Source organism: Parambassis ranga, chromosome 24, assembly GCF_900634625.1.
Source record: "Parambassis ranga chromosome 24, fParRan2.1, whole genome shotgun sequence".
NCBI classification, from domain to species: Eukaryota; Metazoa; Chordata; class Actinopteri; family Ambassidae; genus Parambassis; species Parambassis ranga.
The window spans coordinates 11,639,361-11,660,936 of NC_041043.1; the positions used below are offsets into that span (position 1 = coordinate 11,639,361).

At 41.2% G+C, this 21,576-nt stretch overlaps 3 protein-coding genes across 5 annotated transcripts; 2 read left to right on the plus strand and 1 right to left on the minus strand.

Annotated features, from left to right (window-relative positions):
- Nucleotides 1–309: 309 nt before the first annotated feature.
- On the minus strand, nt 310–7,235 carry sh3bgrl2 (SH3 domain binding glutamate-rich protein like 2). Its single transcript, XM_028398096.1, has 4 exons — nt 6,990–7,235; nt 3,396–3,581; nt 2,724–2,804; nt 310–2,286 (listed from the first exon to the last, which is right to left on the minus strand). Exons 1-4 carry the CDS (start codon nt 7,032–7,034, stop codon nt 2,272–2,274), a joined length of 327 nt encoding a protein of 108 aa, XP_028253897.1. The 5' UTR covers nt 7,035–7,235; the 3' UTR covers nt 310–2,271.
- Nucleotides 7,236–7,770: 535 nt separating this feature from the next.
- Nucleotides 7,771–14,487, plus strand: lca5 (lebercilin LCA5). 3 transcript variants are annotated; one of them, XM_028397357.1, is made up of 9 exons: nt 7,776–7,848; nt 8,554–8,631; nt 10,497–10,900; nt 11,170–11,408; nt 11,499–11,804; nt 12,006–12,143; nt 12,243–12,339; nt 12,410–12,546; nt 13,043–14,487. In XM_028397357.1, exons 3-9 carry the CDS (start codon nt 10,513–10,515, stop codon nt 14,102–14,104), a joined length of 2,367 nt encoding a protein of 788 aa, XP_028253158.1. In that variant the 5' UTR covers nt 7,776–7,848; nt 8,554–8,631; nt 10,497–10,512; the 3' UTR covers nt 14,105–14,487. The 3 variants fall into 3 exon arrangements, with proteins under 3 accessions (XP_028253157.1, XP_028253161.1, XP_028253158.1); XM_028397356.1 differs by lacking the exon at nt 8,554–8,631 and having other exon boundaries at nt 7,771–7,848; XM_028397360.1 differs by lacking the exon at nt 8,554–8,631 and having other exon boundaries at nt 7,771–7,848; nt 12,243–12,333.
- A 1,134-nt stretch (nt 14,488–15,621) lies between these two features.
- Nucleotides 15,622–20,193, plus strand: fam167ab (family with sequence similarity 167 member Ab). Its single transcript, XM_028397518.1, has 3 exons — nt 15,622–15,745; nt 17,770–18,248; nt 18,690–20,193. Exons 2-3 carry the CDS (start codon nt 17,895–17,897, stop codon nt 18,951–18,953), a joined length of 618 nt encoding a protein of 205 aa, XP_028253319.1. The 5' UTR covers nt 15,622–15,745; nt 17,770–17,894; the 3' UTR covers nt 18,954–20,193.
- The last annotated feature ends 1,383 nt before the right edge of the window (nt 20,194–21,576 follow it).

The following is a 21,576-nucleotide window of genomic DNA, read 5'->3' on the forward strand; positions in this document are numbered from 1 at the left end:
TCGGGAAATGACATTACAACTTATTTGGGTGGCCCAACAAACACTGTTCCACTGACCTTATGTCCGTGGCACACTGCTGAAAGACCTGGTGCCATACAGAAGCAGCATACAATAAGTAGAGGTGTGCAATTATTAGATTAGATGAACATTGCAGGCCAAAAATAGCCACATCAATATGTGAGGCAGGCTTAAGTGCAAACACATTCTCACATGTAAACAGCACATTAAATCATACTTCATACTTCCGAGATAGAACAATGGAGTTCATGTCAAACGGTGAATCTCTGTTTAACTGTCAGGCATGGTACTTACATTTTTATTTTCATTTAAAGGCATCACAGCTACTTGGTTGGGTTAATCTCCGTTTTACAAGCCTCATCACTATTTTTACAGCAAGTTGCGTTAACACCTTGTCTCTGCTGTACTTGAGTCATTAGCAGGCATTTGTATTTTCCATCACCCCCCCACTGTCTCTTGCTCTCTGTTATGTTTTTCCTCACATGATTCAATCACCTCAAATTTCCTGACTGACTACCCCCTCATTAGCTTTCGAATCTGCAGGCACTATGCAACCTTGTATTTGCAGTACGTTTTGTCCTGTTTGCCTTGATCTTACTGTATGCATGTTCCTTCATTACTTTATACTGAGTGACTTGTAAGGGTAGCTGAAACAATATTGTGTATGTGTATAAAAAAATAGTAGAGGCAAATGAAATTAAAGTACTATAATCTGAATTTTTGTGCAAAAATACAGTAACGTGTCATAGAATACATTTATGATAAGCCAGAAGACAGAAGACAATCTCACAATTATAAAGAGACTCACAGGCAGAGAGGTGTTACACAGCGTGCGTCATTGTGTGCTCCAACAGACTTGTTATTACCAATTTATAGTCACCATTTGACAATACATGAAAATACAGTTCAGCAAAAATAGCAACATTACAACTGACAGAAATATCACCTATAACCTGCTTTACTTGATAAAAAAAATGTTAAATATCTTTTCACTCAATGGCACAACATTTAAAAGGGACTTGGCTGACAATGGTGTTTGTGTGTGCACTTCATGAACAACTCATCCATGATAATTTAACAAGGGTGTGAGAGTCCTATGGAGAAAATGCTGGTGTTGGTGATCAGGAGAGAGAACGGAATGGGTGGGCAGCACAGGAGAGTCACTTCTGATATATGAGTGTAAAACACACAGGAGGAAGATTCAGCATGAGAGAAAGGGGGGTCGGTGCAGAGCTCTGCCATCTGATTATCTGGGAGCAATACATTATCCCTCATCTTCTGTCACAGGGACCGATCATATCAAGCAATATGAAAGACCTACTAACTCTGTCTTCATTGCTTAAATAACCACTGTTGACATGGGTGACTATGATTAAGATTAAGAAACCTTTATTAGTCCCACAATGGGGAAATTGCAATTGCATTGATTATAGAGAGCACCAATGCACCACATGTGTATGTGTATCAATGGCTTAAAATAGTCCACACAGGTTTATTTCTGTTTTAATCACGTTTGCACAAACCATCAGTGAATTGACTGAACAGTCGTTCGGTGTCACATCATGAAATCCAGGTGAAACTATAAAATATCATCATATGTCCAAATGCTAGATTTTTATCATAATGAGCATCTTGAAATCACGAATTGTGGACATTTGTGCCACTTGTGTGTAAATTATCATGTAGCAGTCTGGCAGTGAAATTATACTAGAAAAGCTATGCATGTTTGCAATGCTAATCTGTAATTCTCAGCATTTGGTCTCATTCGTTTTGTGGTCAAATAATTGCCAACATACAGACACACTCTGGCGCACACATGGTGTTGTTTCAGGCTGCATTAAGCGCTGTTCCCTCACTTAACACAGCCGTCGTTACCAGCTGTTGATTGACACGCAGTAAGGCATGCACACATCATCTGTGTGACTTTTGCTACAGTGATTCCCCCCATCTGCTGCAGATTAGATTGTCCACAGGTCGACTGATACAAACGTTGCTACATGGATTGAAAGAGTGTGTCACTGCGAGCTAAGCAGTAAAAGATAAAAAAACGAAAAGCACCTATCACGACCTTGACCTGAGCCCTGTGCGATGGTGGAATGTTGCTTCAGGAGGTTCTAAAGTCAGAGAAAATCCACGCTGGCTGGCTTCCGGCAGGCTTCTGGCGGTGTAGAGGAGGAAGGATTATGGGAAAGCAGGTAACGCAGCACAGGAAGTGGATGCAAGTTTCAAGACGAAGCACACCAGCAATTTCATCTATGACTCGGAATCCTAGAAACAAAGAACAGAGGTTCAACTAAATGGATCAAGCATGTATCATATAAAATAAAAAACTAAACATGGAACTCGGGAGCATTTCCAGCCTGAATGTATCTGCAGCATGCTGCCACTGTAATCAAATCACTTCTAACAGAGTAACCTAATGAAAGTCTGGAGGAGAAACAGAAGATGATGTGACTGGAGACAAACCTAATAAGTCTACAGTGATGATTAGAAACAGAACTCCTTGACTTTTCACAACTGTTACGGTCGCACCGTGGTGCGTGTGATTTTGTAATCTTTCAAAAATCACTCCTCTGCCTGTTCTTCTTATGCAAACTCACTGTGTCTCACTTTCCAAAGAGCTGATGTGCAAGAAGAGGCAGCCTGCAGACACCAGAGCTGCTGATCAAGCAGTGTGAAGAAACCGATGTTTGGTGCGAACTTACTTTCACAGAGGGCTGGGAACTGAGCCCAAGGAATGTGAACACACTGTTGTTCTCCTTTGACTGAAAGAAGTCTTCATAGTCCTGAGAAAAAAAAAAAGAGGATGTTGAGTGTTACATAATCTCTACAAGTTTTAAAAGATGGCTGTAAACATCTGCACCAAACAGACCTCCTTGTCCTACTTTTAATGTAATGTCACCTCCGTGACCATGACATTTTAAAGTAATGTTGGATTACCTTGGCCAGCGAGAGTGACGGCAGACAGGGCAGATAATCTGCCCCATCCATGAAACTGGATTACGACAGGATTAGAATGAGTAGCGTGCGGTCTCAGTTGAGGACATAAACTGGCATGCTGGAGCTCATTCACCAGCAGGTAACTTAACCCCGATGTAAAGTATTAGCCTGGGGGTTGTAGTTGTTAAATCAAGTAAATCCAGTGGTATAAATAAAGCGATGTATTAAAGACATTTAAACGGTTGTTTTAGAGGTTTTACCATACAGCAGGTCAAAATTTCAATGTGCTTTTAGGGTTAAGTTTAGTATGAGCTTTAGATGAAGAGGTTCAGGCCTTTAAGTTGTGATGGTTGAAGTTAGGATAAGGGGCTAGGGAATGCATTATGTCATCACAACGATAGCTGTACAAGGCTGTGTGTGCATGTCATCCATCATACACCGCAGTATCGATCCTCATTGAAGATCTGCGGAGGCAGTGGGTTGCCTTTCTCTGGCTGCCTTTCCCTGGGGATTTGGCGGTACATCCAGAGCCTCTGCTCCTCCATCATGGTAATGTCTACTTCCTGGAAGTTGATTCGATTGGCTTCCAGGAAACCAATCACTGCCTGCTGGTGCTTCTTCACCTGGACAGAACCAAAGGAAAAGAGTTTTATGAATGAAATTGATTGAAAAAAAAGAATAATAAAGGTGAACTTAAAACAAATAAAGGCTCCACACACAGAATGATATACGTGTGCCTAAATTGCTGCTGGTTTGATAAACCAACACCTATGAGACCCTAAAGGGGGTTTTCTGTCCCACTCGCACACATACAGAATGTACTGTACATACTAGGTCTGCAGGTAGGGGCATTGAGAAGGATTATTGATTAGTGGAGGGGCTTAGGTTTAAAAATGGAAAGCTATTCTATAGTATGACGTTATCGTACATGGACTGCAGGCTGCAGTCGAGGGTAATTATTTATCAATAAACATATCTACTGATCATACTACTGTTAAAGTGACGACAAAACAGATGGTTTGGTGCTGTTTGTTTCTACCAGTTGCCTGTAAACAGACAGTAATGGAGGCTGCCCTTATCAGTAAAAGCCAACCACCTGATGGAAAGCAGCCATAAGGGAATAAAAATGAGGTGAATGGTGGGATGAGTTACAATTTTCAAGGAAAAAGAGGATAGCCCAAAGTATGAGCAAACCTTAATAATGCAACAGCTCCCTGTGGATCTGACCTCTGCACTGTGTATGACAGTGTTTGTGAATTTTGTGGGAAAGGAAAACCGAAGGATATTTTTAGGAGACACAAAAAAACTCCCACACTATGATGAACAACATCTTTAGACCTGTGACTGTTCTCTGCAATCAGCTTCTATAAATGTAAAAGATTACTGCAATAACAAAGCATCCAGCACCAGTATCGAGCATCATATAATCATGGTTTAGTCTTTTCATTTTTAATCATGTACACAATCTGTCATAGAGACTGAAATCCCGCCAACATGTCCAGCTTAATTAAGCATTCATTAACATCACAAAAGACTGATTAGTTCAAACTATTTGCAAGAAATACAGTGTGAAAAAACTAAAAACAATAAAAGCGTATTGTCTATCATCCAATCCTGCTGAAGATTAAAAAAAAGTGGAGCAACTGTGCAAATATTACCACATGTTCACATTATAGGGATTCTAGGCAGCCACAGTGATGCAGTTGTTCTATCTTAAAGTGATTGTTATTGATAAACACCACAATTCCACTGAAAGTAATCTGTTGTCTCGCTCTAAAAGCTCTGTGTGAGGTCATGAAAAAGGCTTTATCTGGACTGCCGAAGAGACAGATGATGGTTTAGTTCTGGTCAAAGGTTAAAACTTCACAAAGAACCACTGTTTAGACGGCTTTTCTTCTTCCTGTCTCAGCTTTGCTGAACAGCACAGTATAAATGATACGTCTGCCCTCTGAGGTGACAGGCAGGTGAAATGACCAATGAGGTTCCCCCAGTGAGTGCGAGTGAAAGTGTGTGTGTGTGTGTGTGTGTGTGTGTGTGTGGGGGGGGGGGGTGGATGAATTTAGATTGTGTGTGTGTGTGTGTGCACACACATGATGTACACATGCATTGTTTGAGAGCACTTTCTGAAATGTGGGGATTAGATTAAGAGAGATTTAATCCGGGGTGGGTGGGGCGGGCATAGAAGACAAAAAAATAATTTAATCTAATCCTAAGAAACAAAAAAATCTAAACAAAATCTGCATGAAGAAAAGGAATTACAACTCTTTTAATGAGAATCAATCTGCCATGTATCTACTGTATGTAAGTGTTGGGGGATAACCTAGTTTGCATCTCTCTCATTCATTCTGTGCTGATCATTTCCACCCCACTGACCTGCTGATTTAAACAGTGGAGAGCTCATGTGGACGCGCTGTCGTCTTTTCTGGTTTACATATTCCTTTTAGTGTCTTCCTCCCACATTCAAGACATGCTTAGGTTAATTGTTGACTCTAAATTGCCCGTAGGTGTGCTTGTGTGTGTGAATGGTTGTCTGTCTGTGTGTTGCCCTGTGATGGGCTGGTGACCTGTCCAGGGTGTACATCACCTCTCACCCGAAGCTAGCTGGGATAGGCTCCAGCCCCTTGTGACCCTGCACTGCAGGATGAAGCAGGTTAATAGAAGATGGATGGATGGTAGCAGCATTCCATCACAGGTGTCATAATCTAATCTAATCTAAACTAATAATAAACTGGATGGTCCCTCTCTACTTCATGCAACATCCTTAATTTCCAAAATAAACGTAAAATTTGTATTGGTCAGATTACAGATCAATTGCTCACATCCCTACCATACACCATAAATGAATGAATAAATCTTTGGTCCTAACTTGCGTATGCAGCAATGAGCCGTGTTCGCCGAGGATGATTTCCACTGCACAGACATGTTAACACTGGCTTTCAGCCTTGTCCCTTGTGCACAGAAATGTGTCTGAGGTTATATCACCCGTCAGACTTTTCTCACTTACATGCACACATCCATATCTCGGTCTAAATCAGCCCAAGCATCCAGTCTCACCTTTCCTCTTTATTCAATCACTTGTAACTCAATTCAAAAGCAGTCAGAGCGAATTACATTCACATGAGCTCAACACTCACATAACTGACCCAAATGGTGGAGCTATTCAAGCGTGGAGGACTGTACATGGTGTGTGTGTGTGAGAGAGAGAGAGAGAGAGAAAGAGGCAGTTTGTGTGTGTTGATCGTATGTGTCATACAGTTAAAAATACCTCTTTTGTAAACACTCAAAGATTGGGCTGTTCTCCTCCAGACATGGAGGATGATAAAATAAATATATTACTCATTCGCCCCGTTACCTAAGTCTTTAAGCATCCATGCATGAGTGTTGTTTGATGATTTTCTGCTCACACTTAATATCAGCTGGGATTACTGTGGCACGAGGAGACGAGGACTAGATCTGCAGACAACAACTCTACATTACACTATAAATTATAATATTAACTCCTGCAATATATCTTTTTAAAGAAGTTAACTATGCTTGGAAAATAAAAGAAAATGTGATTTGTTTAATACAACGGTCCAACAATAAATCAAATGCTGACATAAAAATCTGTATTTTAAGCCCATTGAACTCCATAGAATTACACAGATTGACAGAACGTAAAACCGCACAAAGGTTAAGGGGTTAAAAGATTGTTTAAGCATAAGATCAACTGTAGATTTAATTCAATAAAAGCGTTTTTTTTGGAGTTATGCTCTGATAAGTGCAACATTATCTTGGGTCTATCAATCAGGACGTCATATATGGGGGTGTTCCTGATATTTTGTCCAGCCTTGTTTAAACACAAACATAAATCCTGAAAAGCAAAACTGAGGGCGAAGTTCCAAAAACGCTGCACCTGCTGAATGATTAGAAATCACTGCATGCAGATTAAAGCACAAACAGGCTGCTTATATAATAACACACACAGATTTATAAACGCTTGAATTCTTTCTCAGCAGCTTGTCAGCAAGTTTTCTGATTCAAACACTCACCGCGACAGAGCCGCTTGACGACGCGATGTAAACCCTGATGACCATTTTAATCCACAATTTATGTCAGCAGCCAGTCGACAACCAACCAAAACTGTCCTGGCGGCAGCGTGTACAGGTGATTTGTTTATTTTATTTCCCGCAGAACGGATAAACAGTTAAAACTACTCAGTTGCGCTTTAGATTAGAAACGACCCGCGTCATGCTGCATTTAAACTGAGCCATGATAATAACACAGCGTGCGCCCCTGCTGACTCTCACACTCATCCACCCTCAGCGCACAGACGCACGTCACATACCACGGACAAAACGATAAACTTCCGGTAAACATTTAAAAATAAAACCTCCTTAGTCAACCTCTTGTTTTATTAAATATCTAAATTTGTAGTCTTATGTCTATGAATATTTAAATAATGAAATAATTTAATGTTCTGGGAATTTTAGGGGAATTGTTTTATTTTATACATAATTCTATTGTCAAAAGTGAACCAACTATTTTGAAAGGAATAGTACTTCCTACGTGTGATTTCTTTAGGTAAATGACAATCACTCTCTGTTAGTTTTTTTGTTTACAAGGGAATTGTAGTTTTTCTGGTATCTGATCAAAAAGACTATTTAGTTTTACATTTTGAAATTAATTTCTAATATTAATTATGCTGTTTTAAACTTAAAGCGTTTCAATCAGTGTAGAGCTTGAAATTTATCCAAACTTTTAATCATCATTGATGTCTTCTGATGACATCAGGTACGACAGCGCCACTCTGGCGGCTGACTGGTATTGCAGGGAATGCTGCGGTTGCCATGGTACAGCGTCAGCGGCTAGCTGCACTAAAGCGAACCTCAAGGCGTGGACTGGAATAAGGTATGTAAAGTTACCTTTTGTGTTTGAACCTAGCTGTTGTAACTCTTGTACATAATTACAAGATAGCGTAATTTAAGTCGCCAATCCTGCCTGTTTATTTCCGAAATATTAGCTAAATTGGCTAAAGTTTAAGCTAGCTTGTAGCTAACACTAGCCATTCGAATCTAAATACGAAGCTGATTATTCACTTTAATACAGCTAAAGCAATAAGTGTGTAAGTGAAATGCTTTGATAAGGGCAAAAACGGACAGGTAGGCACCAACAGGCTGCGAATGGTAGCGCCATAACACACCCAACCTGTTGATAGTTTTCTGTTGTTATGCTAGCATTACCATAGCAAAGCTAGCTGTCACTAACGTAGCACCGTTAGCTTTTTAGAAACCTTTGCTACTGTTTGTACATTTGATTTGCTTTCGTTTTCACTTGTTTTATCTTTGTTAGCGTATATTTGACAATACGCACTATGCTTCTACGAACAGAAGGCCTATTGACATACGTGTTGGCTTTAGCTACTACGTGTAGTGGCTTTTAAAGGCAGGCAGTCTGACAAGAACAAAGCAGCTGTCAAGAACACACGGCCTAGTTTAATCCAATCAGTTCGTGTCACACAGAACGGGACAGTATACTTCTGTAGTAAGGCAGAGCATCTGGTTTTACACTTGTTGTCGGTGCAGAGCTTCTCATCTACTGCACACACTTTCTTAGGAACTCACTTAAAAAGCTAATCACGATGAGGCACAAGATGCTTTGAGGAGGCCACTGGAATAATATCATATATTTGTGGTGAGTGGGACACTTAATCTGACATATCTATTCTAAGCACATTGTCTTTTTTGGTGTCAATTGGGGTGATTTATTACTATTTTTATAGTTAGTTTGATTTAGGCTTGTGCAAAATCGTATCGTGTGCAATTAATCGTCAGAAAAACTGTAATCGATTAATATTTGCCACTTATCGATTACGGCGATTAGTGCCTCGTCATGATGACGCATTTTTGTGTGCGGCGTACTCTCACCATCACCCGCGCACATGTGAGTCCACAATAACAATAATGGTGGAAGGCAGTGGTGTTCAGTTAAATAATGCGGAGCAGCACGTTCCTAACATAAGTTCAACGTCTGTCACCATAAGCCCGAGCACGAAGAAAGCCGAAGAAAACGCAACGAGGACACAACACTACACTACAGCTGTATATAGTGCCGCGACATGCATTAGGTGAAGCGTGGCGCGTTGGTTGTTGCCATAGTAACTGAATTTTTGCTCGTATCAAATGAATGAACTCCGATCTTTATTTACGGACTCCACAGCAACATAGGAAACATTACAACAGCGAAGTCTCCTCCAGCAGATATTGGAAAGAATTCCACTCAGCCGAGAATCCGCGATACGTTTAGTGTGAGTTGAGTGAAAACATGCACTAGTGTGGGACATATTCCAGTCACAGGTTCATTTGCGCATACACATTTTTTAACTTGAAATAATCACTGATTATTACAAAGTTACTTTAAATGTTTGCTTCATTATTATTTTGAAGCAGTTTGTGCCTCAATATTATCAATACATATTTCCATGGCTGGTTGGTGCCTAATCACCAGCTTAACCTGTTAGAATGAAGTAGTTAACTTGACTGATGATTTGTCGGTATCATGCTAGAACACTGTGCCAATTTAGAGTCAAAAACATGCAATTGTCATCAATTAATCGTCAAATTAATCATTATCGGCTAAATGCCACAATTAATCGTGATTATTTTTTTTGCCAATATCGCCCAACCCTAGTTTGATTTATATATATAGGATTACACATAATCATTTATAATCAAATGTTTTTATCCTCTGAAAATAATTTTTTAAATGTGTATTTTAGTGCTGATAATTTTAGGGTTACAGGGGAAACATGCATGTATAAAGTATAGAGACTGTTTTGAGAAGCAGCTCTTTATTTACCTGTCCATTCTGCTTGACATGCAGTGATGCTCTTTTCCATTTAAGAGGATGTTGCTCTGTTTACTGTTGTTTCCATAGATACTTGCCTATCAAGTGATTCTGCTATTGTCAGGGATGATAATAGGGCCAGATGATTGCATGAACCTTACCAACCTCACCATTGCCCTAAATGCTAAAGAGCAAAAATAAATTAGGCACAAGTTGCTCTGTTTATGGTTGTTTCCACTTGTCCAATGCACAATATATACCTTAATGGTAAAAATGTGGCAAAACATGAAGAACTTAGATGTATTTAATGTTAAATTTCTCCTCTTTTGTGTATTTTTTAAATATATGTGTAATTATATGGACACTCTACTGCAGTCAGAAGTAAATCTCTGGCTCTTTAATAAGTTGCCAGGGCAGGTATGGGTAGTATAGTGTTTTCCCTGGGGTAAATGGTGGCTTGGATTAGTGATATCATACTTCATTTAGTCTCATGGAAAATTCCACCTCATGTCTTTTGTTGCTCAGTGACCAAGACACATAATACGGGAAAACGTCAGCATGACCAGTTGGCCTGCCTTATAACTGTTTCATTAGAATTTTGCTTGGTTGTGCAATAGAAATGTAGGTCTGCAGCATCAGGTAAGGTAATCAAACTCAGCAAAATTACTAATATAACTCAAAGTATTTCCTGTTTCTATTACTGTTTTTATCAGGTATGCCTTCTTAAACATGGAATCTGAAGATATAACAGATCAGCATAAAGACAACCGGGATCGCAGCCGTCAGTCTCTACAGAGTACAAAGAGAGATTCTCGAGCGTCATCCTCACAGAAGCACAAAAAGAATTTTCAAGAAAAGATCCACAATGAGGACGAAAAGGAAGATCTTGTCGAAAGTAGATTGAAAACCAGAACCTGGCATTCAGATCCAGATCGGGACCAAATATCAGATGATGAAGGAAGGAGAAGCCAGGGGTCATTTTACTCTGAGGATTATGAAAATAATTCTCCTTCAGATCGCTCCTATTCACCCGACTCCCGGTCCAGGACTCCATCCCCTTCCCCGCAGCGAGGTGTGCGGGCCAAGAGGATTCCTGGCAGCCCTTTCCACAAAACAGGTATGTAAAGCACAAAAGAGGTCAAATATGAATGGATAAATAAGGAAAAGCTAACTTCCCAGGTTAAGTAAACTGTCCAGGTGGTGGCAGTGTAACGCAGATTGTAACATATGATCTGTGCAAAATGAAATTGGTATTTTATTACTGCAATGACATTGTTATAGATATGTTACAGCTTAGATGGATCTGTTGTATCTGTTTATGTGTTTCAGCAATGACCTCTAACTCTGTGTGTTATCTGTACTGATGTGTCTTTCTCAATCCTGCAGGTGGTGGGGGGCGTTGGGGTGTGTCTCGCCCACTGCGACCAGGCCAACCTCTGACCCAACAGCAACGCAAAGGAGTGCGTTCACAAAGCAAAGAGTCCACACCATCCAAAGACCTTGACCTAGTGACCAAGCGGATGCTTTCAGCCCGCCTCCTAAAGATCAATGAACTGCATAACGCCCTCGCTGAGCTACAGCAGCGCACTGATGAGCTGCAAAAAGAAAATCGAATCCTCAAACGGGTAAAAATGTACCTTAACATAACGGGGGATTTGGGGGCCCAATAAGTGGAGCATTGTCATATTGTGTGAGTCCCTGTTTATATGCTACAGCTTCAGGTGCGTCAAGAAAAAGCCCTGCAGCGCTATGATGACACAGAAAACGAGATTTCCCAGCTACTGGCCCGCCATTCCAACGAGATCCAGGTGTACCGCGAACGACTGAGGCGCACACAGGAGCGGGAGCGAGTGGCTGAGCGGCGAGTGAAGGAGAGTGAGGAGCAGCTGCGCAAGTGTAAAACCACAGCTGCACGGCTAAAGAAACTGGTTGACGAGCAGGAGCTAGGTGACCGAGGCGAGCTGAGCCGCAGGCTGGAGGGGGAAAAGGCACGGGCACAAGAGGCAGAGCGCAAGATTAAGGTAAATATTTTACAGAGTATTTTATAAGTATTTCATAATGTCCATCATTATTATGTTAATTCCTTTAAGCAATTTTTCAATATATGCTGTTCTGTGACAGCAGAAGACGTTACCAGTGGTCTTATAATTCATATTTCTGGCTCACATGAATACAAAACAATATTAAGCTACTTTAAACCATTTGTACATGTGTACGTGAAGGATCTGGAGCGTAGCATGGAGCTGAGCAGCAGCAGTTACCAGAGGCAGCTTGTTGCAGAGAAGAAGAAGACCGTTAGTGCTCAGGAGGAGATCAGGACGCTGCAGGAGGAACTGGAACGACTGACTAATAAACTCAAGGTGCACAGACATAAAATATCCACTGGAACAAACATTATCGTTCTGCATGACATAATTTTAAATTCTTCATCTCTTGTATTTTTGTTCATTTGCCATCAGGAGAAGGAGAGAGAGCTTGATGCTAAGAATATTTACGCTAACCGCATGGTGAAACCCTCAAAAAGGAACGATGCTGACAACAGCACAAAACGTAAAGGTAATATTGTACATTATCTGGGGTATATAACAGCAAATGTGACTGAATACTTCTGTTGTTTCATGTATAGTGCCCAGCAGGAACAGCACCAAAGCGGTACAGACTGAAGACAGGATGTCAAGTCTGGATTTCCCCACGCCACCTCCTGCTATCACTGATGCAAATGAGTACAGTGAGCAGCCACCTGATGAATACCTGTCACTCAAGGTAATACTTTTCACACCTCCTCAATCCCCCACACTTCCCAGATAGCAAAATTAGTGTGGCCCAAATCTGGCTCACTTTTGTGTTCTTATCTTGCCCACTTAGACCCCATTCACACTGGGGAAATCAATCCGGCTAGAGCGGTAAACGGGGCCTTATGCGGCACTCGAATGATGCACATCTGTTTGCCACATCTCAGCCACAAGCGGGCCAGTAGCCACATCTCCACCAAAAATGAACCAAATATATCATGTGGGCCACTTTAGGGCCAAATACAGTGTAAAGAAAAACACATCTTAGCCAAAACAGACCCACATTAAATTTGGGAATTTTGAGCCACATTTGCTATTTTACATGTTGGCCACTAGAGGCTCACATCCATTTCATCAGAGACAGATGAAGGCCACCAGTGCCGTATCAATGCCAGAAGTGGGACACAATCGCTTTCTATCTGGGTTATTTTTGGTTCTTCTCGTCTTGAACCTGTTTCTGTCAACAGGAGCTTGACAGAGTGGACCAACGGGAAGAGCTGCTGGACAAGCCTCAAAATCATGTCAGAAAGGAGGGGGAGACAGCAAGAGAGCAGGAGCAGGAGAAAAAGAAGACACAGCTATTTAAGCAGGAGCAGAACGTGCTTGAGGAGAACACTAAGCATCCAGTGTCCACAGGCTTGGACAAACAAAAGGGTAAGGACAACATAAAGGGGACGAGTCCCCTTTCGAATCAAAAGGATGAAAGTAAGCGTGGTCACGTACATGAAGAGGTGCAAAGGTGGAACCAGGAAACTCAGGCCAATCAGCATGCAGCAGAGGAAGCACGCCGCAAAAAAGAGCTGCTGCTTGCTAAGATGCGGGAAATAGACCACCAAAACAAGAAAGGCCAGGACTTATTTTTTTTTGAGTCGAGACCTTCAGAAGCCAGAATAGGTACCGATGACCCTTCTTCTCCACATCCTCCTGAACAGAAGAACACCTCCATTTTCAGCCTCACAGAGTCGGAGGAGTTGGGCAGTTCACGGACTGGAAACAGAGAAGGCGGAAGGAGGAGACCAGGTATAGAGGGTGGAGCTGTCACAACAGGAATTAGAAGGAGAGCACTACGATCACCAATCTCCAGCGATGACTTGGCATTTGGAGGCTACGCTCCTTCTTTTGGAAATTCAGCCTCTCGAGTGTCTTCTGGTTTTTCTCCGCCTCCGTCTAAAGAGGAAAACAACTCTGCATTAGAAGCAATTGGGGTTTTTAATCTGAGAGAGGTAGACTCCGAAAAGGACGAGACAGAAAAAATAGGGGGGAAGGACAAGAAGTCCAACCTCATGCAGCAGCTGTTTGGTGTCCAGGCCATACCTGCTGGTGACAGTGTAATCATCTCTAACAAAATGGAGGTCCTTAACAGCCCTCCGACCACCAACGGAGTGCATTCAAGAAGACTGCTCAGCTTCAACTCAGGCTCTTCCACTCCCCCAGCGTCGTCTGTCAACACGCTACATGTTGCAGATAGCAGGCCTTCCATCCGTGCCATCCCATCCTTTGATGATGACATAGAGGAACTCACCTTATAGATTATAGTCATACTTTGTGTGTGTAGAATGTCTGACAGTGATATCACAATCTTATAAAACTTTCTTAAAATAATCACTTTTATTCTGAATGTAAGGTAACATATCATTTATTATATAGGAAACAAGCCCCCATAGAGACATTATGTACATATAATTTATATATTTTACAGCATTCTAAGGTTGCTAGAATGTAGTGCATTTAAAGTTTATGAACTGTGGTGATGTTCAGGTACAATCCAGTTCTCTTTCAGAACAGCTTCCAGTACCAGAGAGCTGATCTTGAGGTAGTTCTCATATGTTGATGAAGATTATCAGTCATCAGTGGTGGAGGAAGTACTGAAGCTTGGTACTTAAGTAAAAGTACAAATACTCAGCAAAATATATACCCAAGTAAAAGTAGAAGTGCTACGTCAGCAATCCTACTTAAGTAAAAGTCTTAAGTACTTACCTTTAAATGTACTTAAAGTATTAAAAGTACTCACATATTTGATTTCCATTGCAAAGGATACATGCTCAGGTTAAAATAATCAAAGAAATCATCTTAAAATGGACCATGTGTAGTTAATTTACATTTTCAGTACCCAGAACCAGCTATGGATAAGTATTCATAAAATGTATCAAATACCTATAAACACTGTATGCACTATTTAAGTACAGTAACGAAGTACGAATACTTAGTTACTTCCCACCACTGTCAGTCATCCGGGTCACATTCATTCAGAAGGTTAAAGTGAGGCATCTGGACCTGAAAGGCGGTTCTCATACAGTTTAAGGATGCTCCTCTGGCTGGTGATCAGCATGACTTTAGAAAATGCAGAAGCATTTAGCTGCAACAAAAGCACTAACAGAGTGGAGTGCAATATTTTACAATCTAAATCAATCTTTCAAACAGCCATGATCCCCACACCGTCTCCCAGCATCAGCTTACTGAGAGCTCTATGAAGGAAGTGATAAAACATGGCATGTCAAGGATCTTATCTGCTTTTCACCTTATGTATTGTGATGGTAACACCATGCTCTTAAAGACAATCAGCACTAAAGCAAAACACAATCAGCGTGTGGGATCTACATGATGCGTTGATTTGATATTTTATTTATTATTAATGTTACAAAGGAAATCACTACCAGCTACCTTTAATGTTGTGCAGAGCTAGTACCACTGAATTTGTATATCCTTTATATTTGTTATGTGAAACTCTTTGTATTTATAATGCATTTTTTTTGTATGACAAACGTGGTTTTGTACTTATTGTTATTTTAACACAAAGGCTGTAGAATCTGTGGTGTTTTGTTGGATGGAAATAAAGGTTTGTATGAGTGACGCTGTTGCCTGGCTGTCAGACACACGCACACACACACACACACTCGCAGTAATGATATTCATGCAGCGCGGGAAGTCTGATATATAGGGATTCCTGGGACGTCGCCAAGCAACCAGAACCTGACGCAACTTTCCCGCCCCTCCTCCGGTGGCTCTCTGCACAAAAACAAGTGGAGCGTGGAGCAGCGGAGCGTCACAGGGAGGGAAGGAGAGAGAGAGAGAGAGAGAGAGAGAGCGGCTGTCGGTGATGGTCTGCACTGATGCGTCTGCCAGGATTCAGGATGGCAAGTTGGACCGCAGCTGGGAGACTCTTGTAAAAGGTAAACGAGTCGCATATACGTGGTTTGTTCAGATGATGCCGGGTGTCACCTTGCAGGCTGCAGAAGGAGGCTGAAATGAATATCTGTGCGCACTATCATTGAGTTTATCCGTGCGTAAAGTTCAACTTCAGGCGCTCTTACAGGGAAAATAGAGCCACATATGTTACCGTTACCTTTTATACTGAGGGAGTATGTCAGGGGTTAATCCCTTTGAGGCATAAAAATGCAACATCATGATCTGTTCAACTTTTTTTTACCACTTGGCTGCACATACATGGATAAAGTCACTGCAAAAAAAGAGGTACAGGGAATTATTAAAGTCAGAAATCTAAAGATTGTTCTGCTGTTTATCATCCTTCTCATGAAATGAGACAAAATATGCCTTTAAAATATATCCACAAGAAATATTTCTCAATGAAAAGTGAATTTTCCTACATATTTGTGGTGTATGAGGAATTCATAACACTCACAACCATGTGTTGCCACAACATCCAGCCAATAATCTGCAGTGGGTGTTTCATACACAGCCTATTGATGCTCATATTCTCATCCGCACTGAAATGATATACCCCTGTGAATGGAAATGACTCTGAGGCATGCAGATCACTGTATGTATGTTGTATTATCTTACAGAGTAAAGCCTGTCACACTGCGGTCGTGTTTGTTATGTAGACATGACTGAGTGGATGTTCTAGATGGAAGAGCAGCAAGACTTCACTCTGAGCTCTTCAGCCAGACCAGCGTTTGGCACCTTCACAGTCCAAAAACCACAGAGTACATTTTAAATTGGTGTGGCTAGTTTGAAACTATAGTGGAATGTATGAGTGATGAATATATTTATTTATTTTACTCAAATTTTTTTTTGCTGCTACTTTGTGATCACAGCTCGTTATGTAATATTTTGCATACAATGCACTTCTTAACATCCTCTCACTCTGCAATTCTTATTTACCGGCTAAACCAGGTTTACAAATTCTGTAAAAAAAATGCCTGCCTCCTGCTTTAATGCTCGCCTGTAACAGTGCGGTCTCCAGAGACACATTGATTCCTGTGGAGAATAAGGAAGAGGAGGAGGGGGGGGGGATCCATTCCCATGCAGGCATTCATAAGATAGCTATACTCTGTCTGCACAGTCCAAGAGCAAAAACAGCCAAACCTATCATTAGATACAAGGGCAGTGACTTCACCACAGGTCTGCTCTGCCCATTATGGAATAACTGAGTGGTAGCCACTTACTGAGTGCTTAAAGACTTCGTAAGAAGACACGGAGCACCACAAGGTCTGCTGTTTCCAGTGTGTGTGTGTGTGTGTGTGTGTGTGTGTGTGTGTGTTGGCACTGTATTTAAGGCTGTAGTTTGTGACATTTTTTCATTCAATCACACACAAATACTAAATATAACCTATTAGTAATTCTTAAAACTGAGATTTGGATTCAATTAAAATATCTCCATGCCAGAATTTGCACTTAGCAGTGTGAAAGGGCTTTAAATTTGCAACCTTTTGAATGGCCAGCAGGGGGTGACTCCACCAAAATGACCCTCCATCCATCCTCCCTGATTTATTATCTCTGCATAGTTTAAAGTCTGCTTCAACAAAGCATGATGTTTATTTTGTCAACTGTGGTCCTATGAAAGACACTGATCGACCACCATCGTCCCTCCTCTCTCCCGTCTGTCCCTTCAGGTCTACTAATAAACTCTGTGGACAGTAGAGTGGAAAATTGCTGATTCATTCATTCAGTGCCTGTGTTGTTGCTATGGAAACACTTTGTTTCCATTACACACAAATCCCAGAGGTGTGTTCCCTCAATGTGCTGATCATTTAATATCTGACAGCTGAAAAGCCAAATGCTTCATCTAAATCCGAGACAAGGGACCCAGGGACACACCTTTTTATAATTTTCTAATAAAATGAAGCCAAATTTGTTGGTTGTCACGATGGTTTCGTGCCTCATCATTGGGGGAAAAGTCCACCCTGGTATTATAAACATGTGTTTCATGTGCTTGCATGTTTTCTCTCTACAGATATAAAGCTCATCTGCATTGGAAATTTCACAAGACGGACTTCAGAGATAAGTGTAAATCGAAGCTGGAAGCAGGAAAACAGACAACTATGGTGATTTAACTTTAAAACATTTAGCAGATTCACGATGGATGCACCCTCAGCTCCACAGATCGTGGTGGACAGTGTCCAGGAGGATGCTGACTGCAGGGAAGAGGTAGATTTACCTACAGATGACCATCTCATGAGTTTAAAGGCATTGACGGAAAAATTAAGACTGGAGACCAGGAGGCCTTCCTACCTGGAGTGGAAAGCCCGGCTGGAGAAGGAGCACTTCAGAGCGGCAGGAGCCGGGACAGACCCGATTCACGTGAAGCCTGAAGGAAAACAAGCGAAAGAGGCTGCGGTGAAGTCAGATGTGATGCAGTGCAAATTGTCATCAGGTGTTCTGAAAGGATTTAAAAACATGGATGAAGCTCTGACTTGGCTCAGGAGAGAACTGGTGAGGCTTCTTTATATGTCGTCCAAACATCTCATTAATATTCGTACATATCTATATGCAGGCTACTTATCTAATTATAATTTAACATTCATGTTAGAAGAGTGTGATTGACTGTGACTCAGGGCTTTGTTGCACACAGTGTTAACATTTCTGCTCTGCTCAATTACTCTGCACATTCAGCCACAATGCACATAAGCTCGCACCGAGCTCACAAAGAGGCAGTGATAGAGGTCGACTCATGCTCGCACACTATGTGGCTGCAAACATTTCACACAAAGATGATCTTTGTACAGATATTTGGACGTGCACAAGATAATACAGAGAAATTACCATTCAAACATCTTTGAAAAAAGGCTCAAACAAGCATTATTTTGAAAGTTTAAGACAAAATTTTCAGTTCCCACATTTGTTTCCTTCCCTTTTTTTTTTTTTTTTTTGCAGACAGATATGCGCCTGCAGGACCAGCATCTGGCGAGGCAGCTCATGCGTCTGCGGAACGACATCAACAAGCTGAAGATTGAGCAGACGTGCCACCTGCACCGAAGGATGCTCAACGACGCCACCTTCGGCCTGGAGGAACGGGATGAGCTGGCGGACCTGCTGTGCGAATGCCCTGTCACCCCAGGCCTCGGCCTCTCGGCCCCGCTGAGGCTCATCGGCGTCACCAAGATGAACATTAACTCTCGCCGCTTCTCACTCTGCTAGTGACAATGAATCCAGAGATTTAGACAATGTGTATTATTCACAAAGAGTTTGACTATAGTGGATATTTACATGGCAGCTACTGCATATACAGCAGCTTTAAACTGCAGCAGATTATCGACCTTTAGACCATCATGATCAGTGTACATTGTCAGACTCAAAGCAGGATTCATCAATTACTTTAAATATTTAACATACAGGATATGTATGATGCTTTCAGTGGCTGTCAATATTGTTCGTTCCACTTCCTGTATCTTAACGATGCCTTAGTGTTTTAAACTGTACACCCAATCCGTGTCAAAGTATTTTGTAAAATATGCTGGAGATGATCTTTATGATCATTTTCCAGTTGCACTACTGTCTCAGCATATCTATGTAATCATGTCACAGAGATCTAAATGAGCAATACTCCAGTGTTCATCCATGAAACTGAGCCATGCTTTTGTTTCAAACAGACCTTTAAATCTCAAAATTAGAGCAGAAAGCTCAACGAAGAGCTCAATGCATCCTTGCTTAGTAAAAAGCTAATGACTAGAAACTCTTATGATCCATCTTGTTATGTTATGTTGTTCTGTTGAGTTATTATAATTGGACATATTTGAGGAACAGAAATTGGGTTATGGGGGGGTTTGCATTTTGGAAAATAGGAAGCAGGAAACTAGGGTCATGCAGTGCACAAGAAAAATGTATTTGACTGTTGCCGAGCACAACAAAACACAAAATTTAAAACACGTAATTCTTATTAGCACTTTTGAAATGATGAGAAGCAACACCAGTGTCCACTTGTACTGCACAGATTGTTCCAACAGTGTCCCCTGAGCAGTGAGGCACGGTGCCATCTGGCAAAGAACACAAACTGCTGTGTGCTAGATGTTCTGTCACTAAGCCTATAATCACCTGGAACATACTTTAAAACTGGTTCGGCAAAACATGCTGTATCAAATGGTTCATTTTTTTTTCAACCTCTAATTTGCTGCCTTGACAACACAACCTAGCTGTTTAGGTGTTCTTGTCACTCACAGACCTGTCACTCAAACACTGAGAAAGACAGAAGTCTCTCATGAGTGTATCGTATACTGTGTGTTAAAGTGGTCACTGTAGCATGAACAGATCTGGTAGATGAGGTACACACAGTTTACTAGCTATAGGCTGCTATGTTATCTCTATCCTGTTATAAATCTCTTCATATCTTCAGTGTTTTCTATGTTATACACAGCCAAATAATCAGAGTCTGACCAATAAATGACTGATACTAATATTATACAATTTGTATTCCAGGTGCTCCATGTATACTCAAAAACAGAGTTAGAAAACAGTTAGAAATATAAAATAAGGTAAAATAGTAAAAATAGAATAAAAATAAAACATACAACCTGAATACTGTGTGCAGTAAAGAGTGACAGTGTCTACAATAAATCCAATATGGATATAATTAACAAGACAGTGTGTTAGGTCGGATTGTCTGATCAAGTCTGGCACTGAAAGTACTCCTGCACCTCAGCAGCACGCTGTGGAGAGGATGGAAGCTGTTCTCCAGGATCACCTGCAGCTTAGACAGCATCCTTCTGTCTGAAACTGCTGTCAGGGAATCCAGCAACCCAGGTTCTAAACTGTAATCTCAGATTAGAAGCATGTTTTGCTTCACAGGAATCGCCTACTGACAATAAAAAATAGTAAAATTAAAATAAATCAACATTTTTATGCTGTGTGAAAGGAGCTTAGGTGTTTAACATAATTTGTTAAAATGTAAAAATGTAAACATAATCCTAACAACTCGTGCTTGCTTGATGTGGGTACGTGTGAAGACGGGATCAGAGGTCGTGAGATTTGGCATGTGAAAGTCAGTGTTACCCCCACCACCTCCTTTTTTGCAGATCCCCTGTGTCCATCTGGAGAGCCTGTCATGAATGACTTTTGCTGAGCCTGAAATTTTCATGCATGAGCACCAGCTTTATTTGAGCTTATTGCTGCTTGAAAAACACAACACAGTTTTAGTGAAAAGGGGCCTTCACATACGTTTTCCAACAGGCTGCTGGTGACCGAGGTGGTGGTCTCATCTTTTCATGTAAAATACTGTAAACAATCCAAAAACACAGTTTTTTTTCCCCCACACAAAAAACTATTTTGTGATTCCAGTTCTAACCCAACAGCTGTGCCTGGAGTCGGCCATTTGATTAATTTCACACCTAGCCCTTCTCATTTGCATGACAAAATGACAGGGCTAACATCAGGCTTGACAAGCATAAAATTAGGCACTATATCTGCAGCTCAAGTGTGCAGACCAGACACTATTGGTATGTTCAAAATTAGGCCACAATGAGGGTTAAATAATCTGTTATATTTGGGGCGATTTTTCAGACCACAATTATGAAAAGGTGTCACGCTGATCTCCATTTGCTTTCAGAGAATTAAAGAGACTGTCCCGCATTCACATTATGTACCAAATGATTCTACCAGACGCTTCACGACTGCAAATGTAGCTGCCTTCCTGTTCCACAAATATAACAGATGTGACACCACAGAAAGGCGCTTCTCACCAAGACTGCAAGCATGAAGAGCTGACGGGAAACCTCAGCAAGGTGAACCACAGACACTGGCGAGCATCCCAGACTGCATCTCACGCCGA

Bases quoted from the DNA above. Each gene is read 5' to 3' on its own strand.
- fam167ab (XM_028397518.1), top strand. From the start codon at position 17,895: ATGGATGCACCCTCAGCTCCACAGATCGTGGTGGACAGTGTCCAGGAG. The intron at 18,249-18,689 runs GTGAGGCTTCTT...TTTTTTTTGCAG, and splicing joins CTTGGCTCAGGAGAGAACTG to ACAGATATGCGCCTGCAGGA.
- sh3bgrl2 (XM_028398096.1), bottom strand. From the start codon at position 7,034: ATGGTCATCAGGGTTTACATCGCGTCGTCAAGCGGCTCTGTCGCG. The intron at 3,582-6,989 runs GTGAGTGTTTGA...GGTTCTGTCCAG, and splicing joins CGTCAAGCGGCTCTGTCGCG to GTGAAGAAGCACCAGCAGGC. The intron at 2,805-3,395 runs GTATGATGGATG...TTTTTTTCTCAG, and splicing joins ATGAGGATCGATACTGCGGT to GACTATGAAGACTTCTTTCA.
- lca5 (XM_028397356.1), top strand. From the start codon at position 10,513: ATGGAATCTGAAGATATAACAGATCAGCATAAAGACAACCGGGATCGC. The intron at 11,409-11,498 runs GTAAAAATGTAC...TATATGCTACAG, and splicing joins AAAATCGAATCCTCAAACGG to CTTCAGGTGCGTCAAGAAAA. The intron at 11,805-12,005 runs GTAAATATTTTA...GTGTACGTGAAG, and splicing joins AGGCAGAGCGCAAGATTAAG to GATCTGGAGCGTAGCATGGA.